Source organism: Drosophila nasuta, chromosome X (assembly GCF_023558535.2).
Source record: "Drosophila nasuta strain 15112-1781.00 chromosome X, ASM2355853v1, whole genome shotgun sequence".
NCBI classification, from domain to species: domain Eukaryota; kingdom Metazoa; phylum Arthropoda; class Insecta; order Diptera; family Drosophilidae; genus Drosophila; species Drosophila nasuta.
The window spans coordinates 31,577,819-31,595,868 of record NC_083459.1 but is presented as its reverse complement, the minus strand read 5'-3'; the positions used below and the strand labels follow the sequence as shown (position 1 = coordinate 31,595,868).

Below are 18,050 nucleotides of genomic sequence, written 5' to 3'. Positions count from 1 at the left end.
CTACAACTCTTATACGTTCAAAACACTTATACCCAAGTTTCTTCTCACTCTTCTACTGGCTGCTTAACAAGTATCTGTTAGTCGAGCAGACTTTGTTATATTAATTTTTATTTTTTTTTTTAATGTTTTTTTCTGAGCTTTTGATTACTTTGCCAGAGTTGCCAGCGTCGCACATACACACACACACACACAGACACACACATGCAGCACTTGCTGTTGCAAATTGAAAAAGGGCGTGTCCAGCGACAGCTCAGTTTTCCTCTCAAGAAAAAAAGAAGGAGAAATTGTGGATAGTGCTAGAAATTGAATATTTGATTAGAGCGCCAAAGCTTGTCGCTTGTCGCTTGTGGCAGCAGCAAGTGCAGCTGCAACAGCCGCCAGAAGTTGTCGACTGAAACAAGTTATCAAAACAGCAAGCAAAACCCTTATATTTCTAGACAGAGAAAGAGAGAGAGAGAGAGAGAGCGAGAGAGGGAAAGGTTGCAATGATGATGATGTTGCCACAAAATGCGGCGACAATGATTGGAATTGCCAAGTGCAGCAAAGGTCCTCAAAACTGGAAGATGCAATATAGAAATCGACAGAGAATAGATGTACAGAGGGAAAGAGATAGAGAGAGGAAGAGAGAGAGAGCGAGAGAGAGAGAGAGAGCGAGTGAGTTGGCAATGCAGATGGAGATAAAGTCTAGTCTATGGAGATACAGATGCAGATTGAGATTGAGTTGCATCAGCTCTCATCAGATGGAGCAGTGTCTGCTGGTGGCATGCCACACGCCTTGCAACACACCGTGCCAGATTTCGATGCAGCCAGGCAGGCAGTCAGCACACACGTCTCTTCCGCTCTCTCTCTCTCTCTTCCGCTCCATCGCTATCGCTCGCTCGTGGGAAGTTTTCAAATTTCCGACTGGGAAATTCGGCGTGCCACCTTTTGTGGCATGCAGCACAAGCAGCACACAGATGATGCCATCAGCCATCATCATCCAGCACGGTTTGCATCCGTTTGTGTTAACCAAATCCACAGCAACACCAAAGAACAGAATGAACAACAAAAAATTCAAGAAAAAATCGAAGGTAGAAATCGAAATGTTGCAAATACAGAGGCTGAGTTACGCACGCACACACCTATAAACAATCTACCTCTCTTGCTCTCTTTCTAACACATAGATAAACTCCTTTGCACGCAGATTTTTCAATTTACGCTTCGAATTCTCAAACAGTTAAGACAGCATGTATTTGATAAGGTCTGATTTTTTTTATCGTTCTTTTCATTCGTTCCAAAATGGAATACACGAACTAGTTCACTATTTAAAACTGATTTAATTAATTTAGTGAACAAAGTAAAATATTCCTAGGTGAAAAAATTCTTCTGGAATAAACGAACTGTAGACAAACTAATTTATTCAATGATGTGAACGGTTTTTACTCAACACTAAATAAATATATGCACAAATATGTGCGTGGCTCGAGCTGTTAAGCTATTTTTCTATATTTATATGGCAGCAAAAATTCATAAAAATTCAACTTAATTACTTTGCCAAATATTTTTGAGGGAAATTAGGCAATAAATAAATGTAATTGCCGTCGTAATGTTCGCCCATCGAAACAATATTTTCGCAGTTAAATTAAATGCGCAATTGCAAGTGCAAATACTTTGCAAAATTGTTGGCCAAATATTTTATAAAAATTATTTGATTACGGTATTGTTATTCAATATTTGTTATTTCATGCTCATAGGCAATTATAAATTTGTTCTGCATTGTGAATTTCAGATTCTTCACTGATTGATTTTACTATATTTAAATATGATATTCTCTTTAAAAATAATCTTCAATTCAATTCAATTTTGATTATAATAGAAATTCAATATTAAATAGTTGAGATTTTGTTGTAAAAAGGCTTCCCAGAATCAATTAAATTAAATAATAACACGAGTGTTTGTTATATGTTTTATGTTTTGTTATATTTCAAGATACAACTTGTCCGTTCTAAGTCAAAAATCAAAAGGGAAGAGAACATAAAAAACAGAGAGCGAAACACTTTTAGTGTGACCAGCTTACGGTTGGTCAAGAATCTTTTGTAATGAGAAATACCAAATTGGTGTATTTCAATAGATTTCATTTCGAAAATAAGTTTTAAATTTGTTTTTCATTGTGCCAACATTTTCAAATTTTCTTGACTGATTGTTGATATGCTAAGCAATTGGTTTTACTATATTTAAATATGATATTCTTCTGTTGAAGAATAATCTTCTTTGATCAAATTCAGTACAGAATATTTGTGATTTAAGTCAATCTTCATTGGGAAATTGCACTTATTTAAATTTCTTAACTTTTTTACTATATTTAAATATGGGCAATTCTCTATATAAAGAACATATAAAAAAATACTTTATTATTTTGTGTAAAGATGCATCTTATAGCCCTTGATTAGCAATTAAATTAAAGCTAAGAATGATTTTGAAATGATTTTTTTCAGTTTTTAAATAAACAAACCAAATATAAACCAAAAAATAAACGAATTATTAAACAGAAAATATTGAGCTTATTCAGAACTTTAACTTTAATAAGCCTTTGTTTATTTATTTCCTTAAAAAGTTGAGATATAATTACGATTAAAAAATCAAACCTGTTTTAACTGTTTGAGAATTCGAAGCGTAAATTGAAAAATCTGCGTGCAAAGAAAAATAATCTACATTTAAACAGTGTCAAATTCCGCTAGAGAATTATCCATATGAAATTATTCTGTTTAAAAAGAATCTTCCTCGATCGCCGGTCCAACAAATTCAGCTTTTGTTCAAGCATTTTTCCACATTTTCGCCTTCTCTCTTTCTCTCTCTCTCTCTCTCTGTCTCTCTCTTCGGTTCTCTCTTTTTTCTACACCCTTTTGAACGTTGCTTGCCTTGGGCTCTTGCCTTGACCATTGGCCATCGAATTAACCGAGCGAAACTCGGCGGCAAATGTAACATGAAACAATTTGCAAATAGGCTTTTAGCTTACAGCTTACAACTTTGTACCTCTTCTTCTTCTTCTTTGTTTTTTTCTTTACACTGTCGCTTCTTCCCCTTCTTCTGCCAATAGTTGTTGCTGTTGCTGTGTTGTTGCTCTCTTCTTCTTCTTTTTATTTGGTCGTTTCAAGTTTCGGTTTCGGTTTCAGCTTGAGTTTCAGGTTCGTTGTTTGGGGTGCTTCTTCTTCTTCTTCATTGGAATGGCAAATAACCATTCTCGTATTCTACGCATTGTTAAATATTTATATTGGGCAGCCATAAAAAAAATATAACAACAACATTAAAAAACATGGCAAAAAACAATGTGCAAAAATAGAAATATAATAAAAACAGAAAATGGCGAGTGAAGAAAGAGAAAGAAACAGAAGAAATGCGCTTCATTTGGCAACAAATTGTTGATGACTGTGAAATCGCAGTTGTTTGTTTGCCATTCTTGTTGTTGTTGCTGTTGTTGACGGTTCAACAACTTTTGACACACAACAAGAGCAACAACAACAGCAATCGAAAGACACTTAAAAAGCAATTGGCAATTGGTAATAGCATAAAAAAGTTATGCACCTCGTTTATGCGAGGCAGCAAAGATACCCTGTAAAAAAAGGCAATAATAGCAAGAATTCTGGCTCTTTTATTTGGCCTCCACTCCCCCGCAAGTCGAGCATGCTCGTTTCTCTCTACTACAGGGTATGCCCAATACACAAATGGACAACAGCAACGAAAAAAACATAAAAAAAAGTAAAGGCGAAACCAAAAACCAAAGCAATTAAATTTGTTCAAATCGATTTAAGCTGACAATAGACAAGCGACCCCGCCCCCCTTTTAGCGTCGGCCCCTATGCAAAGTGCTGCGGGCGTCGAGACAGGGGACAAGGAAACGGGGGCGTGACAGCATATAGCAATTACAACCGCAAATGGCAATAAAATGACAGAGAGACAGAAATGTAACAATCGTTACACAGCACTTGCTTGAAATGGAGAGGCAAAAAGTGGGCGTGTCAAACGGGCGGTGGCAGCGGCTGCCCAAATGGCCGCTAGAGGGCGCCACACACACACACAAACAATACACAAATTGGGACATTAGGAAAACGGGCACCCAAATCGTTATCGCAAATTGTCGCCACAATTAAGTGAGAGACAGGCAGAGAGAGAGAATGGGAGCCATTTGCCACGCCCCCTACTTGCGATATTATCGCCAGGCAAAAAGGATAGCAGGACACAACAGGAAGCGAGTAGCGAGGCAAAGCACTTTCACTTTCACTTTCACTTACACTTTAATACGCCATCCATTTGGCAAGTGCTTCAGATAATATTGCGTTCTCCTCTCCTTTGATAAGCACAACAACAACAGCAACCAAATTCACATTTAAATTAAGTAAACATTTAAACAAAGCTGCTCTTCTGCGTTCTCTCTCTTTCTCTCTCTCTCTCTCTGTCTCTATTTCCGTCTCTCTCTCTCCACAAAATACACTGGACACAAATAGACATGGAAGGCCTCTAAAAAAAGCAAAAACTAAACAAAAATAAAGCTTTTATTTTTATGATTTTCATCTTTTTATACCCTGTAAAGTGCGTATGAAAAGAATTTGAAATTGAAATAGATTTAGATTTAGAATATATTATCATTACTTACATGTTTACAAATCAGAAATTGAAGTAGATTTGAAATATGTTGTCATTATTTACTAATTTCCTAATTTGTGAATTGAAGTAGTCTTGAAATATGTTGCCTTATTTAAAAGTTTAATTTCAATAAATTAATTGATTAGTTCTAAGTTCCGTATTACAAATCGTAAATAATTAGTTAACTTCTTTATCTATTTAATTTTGATTAAAAATAATATTGAACCAGTTAAAAGTTGTTTACTTATTGCAAAGATTTTTGGCAGTCACAGTGAAAGCAATTCACAGTGCACTGCAATTGCAGTTAGCGCCATCTAGCGTGTGTAGGCTGTAAACAGGGTGTTTTGCTGTCGAATGAATGAAAATGGACAATGGAAGTAGAGGAATTAGGGAGGAGTGTGTGTGTGTGTGTGTGTGTTTACTTGTAAGCTATGCAACAGCAATAACAAACGAAATACACAGAGAAGTGAAAAACAAAAAAAATCAAAAAAACGAGAAGCAAAAGGAGAAAACCATTGAGCAAATATTTAACAAAGCGCAAAATTGCAGCATTTTTCTTTTATTTGCATATTTAATTTGTTTTGAGGTTTTTTTTTCTGCGCTCTCGCTTCGCTACCCGCTGTCTCCCTTCCCTTCACTCTACGCTCTTTGGCTGTGCGCAAAAACAGACAACAATAACAACAGTAACAGAAATCGAGAAAAACGCTGACACAACAACAACAAAAAGCAACGACAACGGCGACAACAACGAAAAAAATAGGAGCAAAAAAAAGAAAAATACAGAAGTAAATGCTTGGCAATCACTCGCCACAAAAGCAACAACACGCAGCATAGACGACTGTCAAATGCTCTATTTACTGACGACTACCCAAAAGTATGCTACACTTTTTTTTTTGCCAGACGTTCGCCTTGTGTGTAAGTTTTTGTGCGATGAAATCGATGAATTTACTCTGCGCAAAAGTTTACAGTTTGCACTGGCAAAGGAAAGTGGAAGGGGGAGTTACCCACCCCGCCTCCCTCCGTTGCAACTTTCTTGGTTCGCCAATCAAATGCAAACATGAAACATGCCCGAGTTTTGATCAAGCAAATGTGCTTTCGATTTTCAACAGTTCTACTCTCAAATCAGCCAAATCTATTTTAGAAATACTTTAACCCAATGCAATTGTTTTTTAATAAACACTAACTTCACTTGGATAAACAAATAAGAACACATTAAGTTATACAAATACAAAATAAACACAACTAAACAAATGCAAATAAGTGAATCGAAATTTAAATCTATAATGAGCAAATACAAATAAATAATACAAAATACACAAACCAATGCAAATAATTGAATGAATTATTAATAACATAATTCATATCTAATTTTGCATTAATTGCTACTAAAGATGAAACCCAAACTCATTTATAATCTAATCCTTTATGCTGATAAATAAATTGATATTAGAACATGGAATATAAAATAATATAATGAAATAAACTCATACAAATATGCAAATAAAATAATAATAAATAATAAAATAATAATAAATAAATAAATAATAAAAATAGTTGAACGTGTAAAAAAAATATATAAAAATCAAATCAATTTTCACTTCAAGCAAACAAATTTTAGTACAAAATATTTTCGACTAGTTTTTCTGACTCCCACTTAAGCTTTATCTGTTAGCTAACTGACTCTTCATATAGCTATCATAGATGAAGAGCATGTCCATGTGAGTTCACGTATGAAGCTAACAGACACAAATGCTTGCACACACACAAACACACACACACACACACACATGTGCTCACGTATTTGCGGACAGAAGTAAAGCTTAACAGCAGCTTAACAGACACAGCCGCAGAGCGAAAGAGCAAACGAAGTGTCGAGTTGAGAGCGGAGAGAGGAGAGCGGAGAGAAAAGAGCAGATAGGGAGGAGTAAAGAAAAAGGCCGCCGTTATGTTGTTTGTCAGAAAAGCCGCAAGTTTCATTTGTTGCCGTTGCAGTTGCAATTTCAACATTCAACCATACTAATTTACAGTTGTTGTTGTTCATGTGGTTCCTGCTGCAATTGTTATTAATAAATAATTCATTTGGTGTTTGGCATTTTCATGCCTTGGTCTCTCTGCTTTTTCATTGCCTTTTTTGTCTGACCAAAACAACAACAACTTTGTTTAATTAAGGCCAACAAACAAACAATGCAAGAAATAAATGCTAAAGAAGGGAGAAGCGAGAGAGAGAGGGGGGAATTTGAACGGGTCACAGATTGTTGTGTCGTCTTGTCTTGTTCACACTTTTGTCCAAAGAGCACAGCTAAAGAGAAGAAGAAGAAGAAGAAGCAACAACAACAACAACAATACAAAAGGCAGCCGCCCACTCAATTTGAAGGTTAAAGCTAGCATCCTCGCCGCACCCAGCAGGTGGGCGTGGCAAAGACAGTTAGGTACCGCAAAGTGTCACACTTTAACAGCATTTTCATTAATCAACTCACTGGCAACCTGAACAGCAGCCATGAATGGGGTCGTGAGTGTGAGTGTGAGAGAGAGATGGCAAGAGGCAATTCAAACAGAAGCGAACTTTCTTCGCCATCCTTTGTCTCTCACTTTACGGCGGCCTTTTGTTGTAGTTGTAGTTGTTGTTGTTGCTGGCATTGTCAGCCGCGGTTTTGCGTCATTTGCTTAGCTTTCGTGTTGTGCTCCCTTCCCCAACCAACCCCTTTCTCACACGCTTCGTCTCTCATTCGTTCTGCTGCTGCATCATTTACTGCTCAGCACGTGACGTTAATTGAATAACGTAATGAAGTACGTAAACTGAGCTTAACGCCATTTGTCACAATTAATCAACTAAGCACGCGATACGTAACTCAAGACGTCGCGTCTTACGTCACGTAAGCAACACAACAAACGCAACGTATGTAAGTAGAACAGCAAATTTGTGCATATTTCAAATGGCATTGCTTACAAAAATAATAATAATAGAAGAAGAATAAAAATACATATAATAAAATAAATTGATTTAATAAATTAAGTACATTAAAATCAATTAACTATTTTAGTATTATATTTTACTTGGCTAATTGGAAATCCCAAGTTTTACTTCTTTGACCTTTGACACATCTCTAGTCTAGTGTGAATGATATTAAACCGTTGTTGGCGCCCAGGGTTGATCCCTTTACTTTTTTTCTGTTTTTTTTTTGTTGCTTAGTTGGAGCATTGTTCAATTGTTCCAGGTGTTTTGGTTACCTTTTTGAACCCTAGCAAACAACTTTTTCTCTTTCTCTTTTTTTTTTTCTTTTTTTATTCAATCTCTATATGTATAAGCAGCTATTGCTGTCTCTGTCGCACGTATGCAGACCAAAGCTAACCGCAGTTATTTCTTTTTTCTTGCTTTGTTGCGCATTTCTTTTCAGCTGGAAACTGCACTGCTAATTGCCCACAACAACAATAAGAAGAAGGAGACGAAGAAGGAGAACAAGCGAAAACCACAACAACAAAAAGGGTTGCATTAATTAATCACAGTTTTAGCTGTCGCAAACAACAACAACAGCAAGGGCGAAGGAAAGCGAAAGGGAGAACGCAAAGGCGAAGCACACGAATCAAATTAACAAAAGGATTAAAAAGCTGAACGCCAAGCGAGACAGAGAGAGAGAGCGAGAGAGAGCGCTAATAAGCTGAGATCAAGGCGACGCCCAAGCCAAGCTTAGCTTGGTGCGTGTGTGTGAGTGTGTAAGTGTGTTGTGTGAAGCAAAGAGAGAGAAAAACAAAGATGAGGCTGCCGCTGTTAACGCTGCTGTTAACGCAGCTAACAGTGCTGCTGCTGCTGCTAACAGAGGCGACAGTGGGCAACACGCATCCCGACTGGATACAGAACTGCAGCAATTGCCATTGTCATTGGAATTCGGGCAAAAAGACCGCCGACTGCAAGGGCAAGAAACTGATTAAGATCCCCCAAAACATGAGCAACGAAATGCAAGTGATTGACTTCTCACACAATCAAATGGCCGAGCTGCGCAACGAGGAATTCCAGCTGGCGGGTCTACAAAATCTCCACAAATTGTATCTGCGCAATTGCACCATTCAGGAGGTGAATCGCGACGCCTTCCGCGGCCTCACCATCCTCATCGAGCTGGACATGTCGAACAATCACATCCGGGAGCTGCATCCGAATACGTTCAAGAGCCTCGACAAGTTGCGCAACGTGATCATCAACAACAACGAGATCGAAGTCCTCGAGAGCGGTCTCTTTACCAAATTGCATTTCCTGTCGCGTGTCGAGTTCAACAACAATCGCCTGAAGCAGGTCCAACTAAATGTCTTTGGTCGTCTCGATCTGCTCAAATCCATTTCGCTGGAGAGCAATAAACTGACGCATTTGAGCAAGGAAACGTTTGCGGATCTGCCGAAATTGAATTATCTCTCGCTGCAGGGAAATGCATGGAACTGCAGCTGTGAACTTCAGGAGTTTCGGGACTTTACCATCGCCAATCGTCTGTACACGCCACCCACCGATTGTCACGACCCTCCGCAACTGCGTGGCAAACTGTGGAGCGAGGTTCCCTCGGAGAATTTCGCCTGCCGGCCGCGTCTGCTCGGTGAGGTGCTCAACCATGTGGAAAGCAATCGGGGAAATATTACTCTTCCGTGTCAGTTCATGGGCAGTCCGCTCCCGAATGTCACCTGGATCTACAACAAGCGTCAGCTCAATCCCAGCCACAATGATCCCCATGTGCGCATCAACACCAACGAAGTGCAGTCGACGGTGCAACAAAAGTTGACCAAGATCGTTGTCTCCGAGCTGCACATCTACAATGTCCGATCCTCGGACAAGGGCATCTACATGTGTGTGGCCGACAATCGCGGAGGGAAAGCCGATGGGGAGTTTCATCTGATGATCAACGGTGATCACATGGCCATCACAGGGAATTCGGATGGTCTTAGCCTGGGCATGAGCGGTGCAATTGGCGCCTCGACCAGCGATCAACAGACGAGCATCTTTTTGTTCATTTGCGTCATTGCCACCACCGTTTTGGTGGTGCTGATATTTCTGGTATTGGGCCTGTTCTGGTATTGTCGTCACATTAAGACCTATCAGAAGGACAACACCATCGGTGATGGTTTAATCTCGTGCAAACTGGATAAGACGCATAACAGCTCCATGCTGGAGGGTTCTGTCATTATGGAGATGCAAAAGAGCCTCCTCAACGAAGTGAATCCCGTGGAGAAGCCGCCACGACGCACCGACATCGAGAGCGTTGACGGTGGCGACGATGGACATGAGATCAAGAAGACCCTGCTCGACGAGACGGCATACGGTAAGTGTTAAAGGGCATTGTTATTATAATAGTTGGGATAAATCTCTAATTAAGATAGAAAATTTTCATCTTGCTAACAACTCCGAGAATTTCCGATTACCCAAAAAAAAACGAGTTAATCAATTGTTTATTGAATAACTAAAACTAGCTAAACTTTAATTTAATTCTTTCTCTGATTTCACCATTTATGACCCACCTCAAAGACCTAAAACAAATCGTAATCAAATGTTAGACAAATACCAATATTTGGTAAAAAAAAATGACACAATTTTTTATACCCGCTACTCTTAGGATAGAAGGGTATTATAACTTTGTGTCGGCAGGAAATGTATGTAACAGGTAGAAGGAGGCATTTCCGACCCTATAAAGTATATATATTCTTGATTAGCGTCAACAGCCGAGACGATCTAGCCATGTCCGTCTGTCCGTCTGTGTGTCTGTCCGTATGAACACTTAGATCTCAGAGACTATAAGAGATAGAGCTATAATTTTTTTTCGACAGCATTTGTTATGGTTGCCCGCAGATCAAGATTGTTCCAAATTGTTGCCACGCCCACTTCCGCCCCCGCAAATCAAAAAAATCGAATAACAAGCGTCGAGTAGACTCGACTGTAGCTTTCTTACATGTTTTATACTGTTGTCAGCTGACTTTTCCTTAGTTGTTTTCTCGGTTTCTTCTATTTTATTTAGCTAATTCAGCATTTACAGCTTAATCAACTGCTTTTTTAAATACACTTCAAGTCAAGAATGAGATGAAACAACAACAAATTCAAGCCACTTTTGAATTTTCAACTGCTTTTTCAACAGCTTTTTCAGCAGCTGACATTTTCAGTGCACATTCAGGCGCTTTGTCAGCAGTGCTTGATTTTGAGCCTGTTTGAGAATGTTGCGAATGGGATTTTGTTGTGCAGTGCTTTGTAATGGGCGCGATTTGTTCATGTTGCAACAATTACAAATGCAATTACAAGTGCAATAACAGCCAAACAAAATGGTGAAGCTGCAAGCGAATTCCCTTCAGCTTTTTGTTCGTTTGCTTGTTTGCTTGTCCATCCACAATGAACGATGTGGCGACGTGTTGTCGCTGTGTGTGTGTTAGAGTGTGTGTATGTGTGTGTGGTGTGTGCAGCAGTGTAAATTGCACATTTGATCTATTTGTCGAATATTTCCAGTTGAGTGCCACAGAGCAGTTCGACAATTCAGCTCGCATTCGCATTTTTTTGTCGAACAACAGCAACAGCAATGCACTTCACTACACTACACACACACTCACACACACTCACACACACACACACACTCTTACAGCCTCATACATGTGTATAGATACATTTGTATCTATTACTTCCGCCGCATTTGGCAACATTGGCCGCCAGCCCGGGTAAACACAAAGGCAAACACAACCAGCAGCCAACACCCACAACAACAACAGCAACAACACAAACAACACCAACAGTCGCGGATGTTTGCTTTAAATTTCCAATTGGCAATTGCAGTTGGCAATTGAATTGCAATGACAATTGACAATTGAAAAGCCAATTGAATTGAATGCAATTGATGCACTTCATTCTTGTTTCACCTCCTTGCTCCTTTTCCTTTCTTCTTTTGCCCCCCATTCCCTTCCCTTCCCCCACTCCTTTCTATTGTTGCTTGTTTATCCACGATTTGGCAAAAACAATCGATGACATGTGCCAAAAGCCAAGCATTCAACCATCGAACAACGAATGGACAACAGCCAATAAACAACAGCTCAATTGACAACGATGACACTGATTTATCAACTCGATTGCAAACCGATTATTGAGCCAATGACACGAGCTACAAACACGAGCAAAATCAATAAACAGATCAATTCAAAGCCAAAGCCATTCATAAATCTTGCAGCTCAAGAAAAGTTTGAGTGGACAAGAATTGCAAGCGCTGACTGCAACTTAATGACATATATTTCCTTCAACTCGTTCTTCCAAATTCGTATTAACATCCAACTCAAACCTTCTTGAGGAACTCTTCTAAACTCCCAGCTCCTCCTTCAACATTAACTTCAACTTCCATTTCACCGCTACAACTTTGACTTCTTCAGGTTGTCTTTCTACTCCTTTGCTTTCACACTCATTTGACGTCTAGCTGCTCTACAGCAGTTCCTTTTTCCCTAAAGTCCTGGCTCTTAGCTCTTAGTCCCTAGGACTAACTATTTGGAAGAGTTCTTAAGTTCCTAAATGCAGGTTTTAACTCCCAGGTTCTCTATTTTCTGCTCTAAGTTATCTACAAGCTTCAAGCTTATAATAAATAACTCTTCCTTCGACTTCATACGGCTTTAATTCCCAGCTACTCTTTGACTTCTTTAGGTTGTCTTTCTACTCATTTGCTCTCAACCTCATTTGACGTCTAGTTGCTCTACCGCAGTTTCTCTTTCCCTAAAGTCCTGGCTCTTAGCTCTTAGTCCCTAGGATTAACTATTTGGAAGAGTTCTTAAGTTCCTAAATGCAGGTTTTAACTCCCAGGTTCTCTATTTTCTGCTCTAAGTTATCTACAAGCTTCAAGCTTATAATAAATAACTCTTCCTTCGACTTCATACGGCTTTAATTCCCAGCTACTCTTTGACTTCTTTAGGTTGTCTTTCTACTCATTTGCTCTCAACCTCATTTGACGTCTAGTTGCTCTACCGCAGTTTCTCTTTCCCTAAAGTCCTGGCTCTTAGCTCTTAGTCCCTAGGATTAACTATTTGGAAGAGTTCTTAAGTTCCTAAATGCAGGTTTTAACTCCCAGGATCTCTATTTTCTGCTCTAGGGTATCTACAAGCTTGAAGCTTATAGTACCTAACTCTTCCCTCGACTTCATACGGCTTTAGTTCCCAGCTACTGCCTTCAATCGAACTTATGCAGGCACTATCTTTGTCTCATTCAATGGGAATCGTTGCATTTCTGCTGCTAATGGCTTTAGTTCCTATCTACTCAGAGCTCCTTAATCCAACTCTTCTAAAACATCCCAGTTGAAACCCCTTAACATGTCCAGGAGCTTCGTTATGGCTGTAGTTCCTAGCTACTCTTGAGATCCTCTTATTTTTCCCACAGTCTTTCTTCTTCCTCTGCCTCAGTCCCCCTACATTATTTAGCTCTTTCTTCAGCTTCCTCAAAAATAAGTTTCGACATTATTTCTACGAATATCACCCCTTGAGGGAATCGAGGCAACTAATTCTCTCTTTCTAATCCAATTTCCTTTTCTCCTTATCAGCCAATCACTCGCGTGACGACGAAACGCATTCGGTGGCTTTATCGGACACAACAACGACGCCCCGATCACGTCACACCTACGTGGACGATACGTACGGCAATAGCTTGCCCCCGGATCTATTGGCGTTTCCGGCACGCGTTCCCCCGACCTCACCGTCGATGCAGTCCTCACAGTCGAACATCCCCGACCAGGTGCTCTACGGAATCCGTTCGCCGCCGCCGCTGACGAGTCCCGTGTACGCGCACATGACACCGCACGGCATTTATGGGACCACAACGATTGCGGCGGCCACACACAACGGATTCATGACACTGCAGCACCCGAAGTCACGCAATCTGGCGCTCATTGCCACCGCAAACAGTCGCCATCAGTTGCAGCAACAGCAGCAGCAACAACAGGCGCAACAACAACAGTTGTTGCATCAGCATCAGCAATCGGCAGCAGCAGCATCACCATTTTTGCCCGCACCCGTTGTTTACTCGCCAGCCACCGCGGTGGTGATGAAACAGGGCTACATGACAATTCCCCGCAAGCCGCGTGTCCCCAGCTGGGCGCCAAGCACCTCAGGTGCAGCGGCAGCCGCTGCCGCAGCAGCATCGCATGCTGCTGCCACACAGCTGAGCGAGTTCCAATCACCGACATCGCCCAATCCCAGCGAGACGGGCACTGCGACTACGGCGGAGTTGCAGGCGGAACCGGTTTACGATAATTTGGGACTTCGGACCACGGCGGGCGGCAACTCGACGTTGAATCTGCACAAGGCACAAAGCACTCAAGGTGTGGCAACAGCATCGCCGCAACAGCAACAGCAGCAACAGTACACGATGCGGGATCGTCCGTTGCCGGCCACGCCCAGTTTGACGTCGGTGGCATCGGCGGCGAATGCGAGCAAGATCTATGAGCCGATACACGAGTTGATCCAGCAACAGCAGGCGATGCAAGCACAGCAGCAACAGTTGCAGCAACAACAGCAGCAGCAGCAACAGCAACAGCAACTGTACAACTCGGAGACGGAGCCATTGTATGGAGCCAGGCATCATGGCATCACGATATTGCCGGGCTCAAGCATCAGCGGTGCTGGCCTCGGTTCCCCATCGTCCGCCTCCGCCTCCGTTGTATCGGGTGCTCTGGGTGGATCACCGACGCATGGAGCGCAAGGCGCGGACTCGCCGAAGATAGCAAAGATACCACCGCGACCACCACCGAAGCCCAAGAAGAAAATGTCCGTGACGGCGACGCGCAGCGGCCAAGGCAGCACAAGTCAGCTGTTCGATGATGAGGGCGAGGATGGCACCGAGGTTTAGTTTGGTCATTGCCACAAGCAATGCCACGTTACGACGAATTCATCATTCGAAATGCCTTTTTAGCAGAATCAGAAACAGAAACCGAAGCAGAAGCAGCAGAAAAAGAAAAAGAAACAGCAGCAGAGATAAGAGCAGTGACAGTAACAGCAGCAGTAACAGTAACAGGAGCAGTAACAGTAACAGCAGCAATAACAGTAACAGCAGCAGTAACAGTAACAGAAGCAGTAACAGTTACAGTAACAGTAACATTAACAGCAGCAGTAACAGTAACAGCAAGCTTAACAGCAACTGATCGCAGCTAACTAACAGCAGAATGGCAGCTAATGTAAACTAACAGTGCTTGCAGCTGGAGCTTTGCAGTGTTAACTGTTAACAACTGCATTCTCGTTAACACCATTCACGCTCTCTGCCACTCGCTCTCTCACTCTCTCTCTCTCACACTCTTTATCTATCTCTATCTCGCCCGCGCAATTAGCGTGACTTGTGTGCCAAACCGACTGATGTAGAATTTAGTAATAAACAAAAACAAAATCGAAGAGTACGAATGAAGGAAATCAAGCAAGACGAACCACACACAACAAACAAACAAATAGCAAAGAAAACCGTGAAAAAAATGCATGCAGTATATACTAAATATCATATGTGTGGTATTTAGGCGAAAAGCAAATACATAAACAGCAGAGACAGGCAACAAGAAGAAGAAGAAGCAGAAACAGTAGCAGAAAAAGTAAAGCCCAAAATACATATTTAGCACAACACACAGTATGTAAAAATCCCATTTTAATACTAAATAAACCATATACTAATCTTTTTTTTTTTTTGTGTAGGCTAGTTAGTTTGGTACAAAATGCATAAATTACATATATAATTATATATATAAACATTTATATAAACCTAAGCAACTCTATATACAAGTATATAAAGAAAAGATATATATACAATTATATATAGAAAGATGGAAGGCGAATAATAAGTTTTAATTCGAAACAAGTTTATTGAAAAGACGCAACAAGAAATGCGAGAGAGAAAGAAAAATACAGAAATCAATTCACGTTAAAAGTTTTATAAAATTGTAAATTATTTAAAGTATGTATATGCATATATAAATATATAAATTTATATATTTAAATTAATTTAAATTACAATTACAATTAAACGGCAAGTAAATACTTAGGCATAGTTCAATCCCACAAAATATACATAACATATAGTATATGTATTATGTATGTAGTATATATCTTTTTTTTTTTGAGAGAGAATATAATGTGTGTTTTTTTTTTAATAAATTAAATGAAATCGAAGCAGAATTATATATAGAGTACATATAAATATGTATGCATTAGCTGTAATGTAATGTAATGATGATAAGTGTAATGTATTATGTACTAATTTGCATTCGCAACTAAAAAACAAAACAGAAAACGAAAATGAAAATGAGAAGGAGACGGAATGATGTATGTTATAGAGATAGAGATTTCTAACTACCATATATGTATGTGTGTATAATTCCCCCCGCTCCCCACTCCTATATATTATATGTGTATGTGTATGTGTAAAGCAAGAGAAGAGAAGAGAGAATATTAATTGCGTACATACTATATATAAACACGCAGCATACAAAATATATATATACGTATGCTAAATAAATTTACATTAATCGATAACAATTACAATTAAACAGTTACAACTAATTACGATTTAAATGTTAAACGAACCACACTTCATACGAGACATAAGCAAAGCATGTGTGCGACAAAGATGCATTGTATGTACTATGTCTGTACAACATTACACAACACTGCAACGCAACGCAACGCGACACTACACAACACTACACGATCCTACTGCAGCAGAAAAAGCAAATAAATGATTACAAAACAAAAGTGAAGAGAATTAACGTAAAATAAAAAAAAAGAGAGATTAATTATTAATAATAATTAAAGTAAACGTAAAACGATTTCAATATATGAACAGAAAAACAAAAACAAAATTTTAAGAAATTAATTGTCAAAACGAAAAACGAAACAAAAAAAGAAGATAAGAAACGATAATAGTTATACTCGTACGCATAGCTAACGTAGTTACAGGTACAGTTGCCCCCTGAGTTCCACATTTGACTGCAGCACGAGACACCCTGTTCTTTTTTTTTGCATGCGCCGCTCGAGTTAACCTCAAAAAAAATAAACAACTACACATACAACATGCATTTTAAATGAGCTTAACGCACACACGCCAATTAATAATTAATTAATTTCATTTTATTTACATTATTTGTTTAAATTAAGTGAGACTCATTTAATTAGCTTAAGCGATAACCAAGCCAGAGACACACTTGGCACAAGCTCAGTAAGGAATTTCTTTATGTTCGATCCGGGGAGGAAAAGGCACTAAATAGTCTAACTGACAAAAAGTTAAACCAATTCGTGTAGTGCATTAACAAAGTGAACTAATTCATTAATCAATTAATTAGCCCCAAACTTGCCCCCATTTAATGAGAGTCAAAACGAAAATCCCAAAACCAATTTAATTTTTTTTTTGATTCGCCTAAGCAAAAAGTATTAAATATTTTATAAACATTTTACATTTTAATTATTATAGTAAATATATTGTATTTTTTTCGATTTTCTTCGATAGTTTATTATTCCTTTTTTTGTATGTCAAGCTCGTCTTTGTGTAAACTAATTATTTTAGTAATTCTTTTTTTTTTTATATATGCTTCACATATATTTTTAAGTATTTCGTTAGAATTTTCTTACAAGCGCCGCACATAAAAGAAGAAAATATAGGAAGAAAGGATCTCGACAAATGCTAAAAATATTTTGCAAAGAACGAAAAAGTTGCTAAATCAAAACAAAAACAAAAAACAAAATAATAAGAGAAAACCAATTAATTTTAACACATTTTACCTAACTGTAATCAATTACGATCGATATAAATAAAAAACGAAAAAAAAAAACAAAAAAGGGTTCTTATACATAAGTTTCATATAATTTTGCATTGTTTTCCTAACACATAAAATATATATTAAAATAAATATAAATATAAATAAAAAGACAAATTCAACAAAAAAAAAAAAAACAACCCCAAAATGTGTTCTTCATTTATCGATATTAATAATGATATCGAAATTTATTTCGTGTAATATCGTAAACATTTCACGAATCTGTCGCATCCGTTTCATCAGATTTGAAGCACAGAGAGGGGATTACTTATTTGATGTTGACTGACAGTTTCCCCACCCCCTGTTCCCCTGTTCACCTAAACGATTTGTATGGCGAGAGAGAGATTATTTGTATTCATTTGGTCTACCTCAATGGCCAGTGAACCGTAAAGCCTGCATTAAGCGCTCGGCCACTCTTATCTACATATTGTGTATGCTCACCCCCCCTCTCCCTGCCAATCCCTTCCCGCACCCCATAATTTCAGGGGTCATAACAGAAGCTCATACAAATTTTTAATAAATACGCAACAAGCTTTAAAATATGGTCAAAAAGCGCCAGAGGGCGCTGTTGTTGCTGTTGCGAATGGAGCGAAAATTTACAAAACTGCGGCTAAACACAAAAAGCGGGACGCAAGGATGATGAAGAAGAGGAGGAGGCGGAGGA

At 39.0% G+C, this 18,050-nt stretch overlaps 1 protein-coding gene across 2 annotated transcripts in view; it reads left to right on the top strand.

The window, feature by feature from the left end:
* LOC132795173 (uncharacterized) overlaps nucleotides 1-17,409 on the top strand; it is a 240,473-nt gene extending 223,064 nt beyond the window's left edge. For both annotated transcript variants that reach the window (XM_060805730.1, XM_060805731.1), the window contains 2 exons: nucleotides 8,015-9,916; nucleotides 13,142-17,409. In XM_060805730.1, coding sequence (XP_060661713.1) covers nucleotides 8,371-9,916; nucleotides 13,142-14,445 — 2,850 coding nt within the window. In that variant the 5' untranslated portion in view covers nucleotides 8,015-8,370 and the 3' untranslated portion in view covers nucleotides 14,446-17,409. The remainder of the gene's footprint in view (nucleotides 1-8,014; nucleotides 9,917-13,141) is intronic.
* Nucleotides 17,410-18,050: the final 641 nt, after the last annotated feature.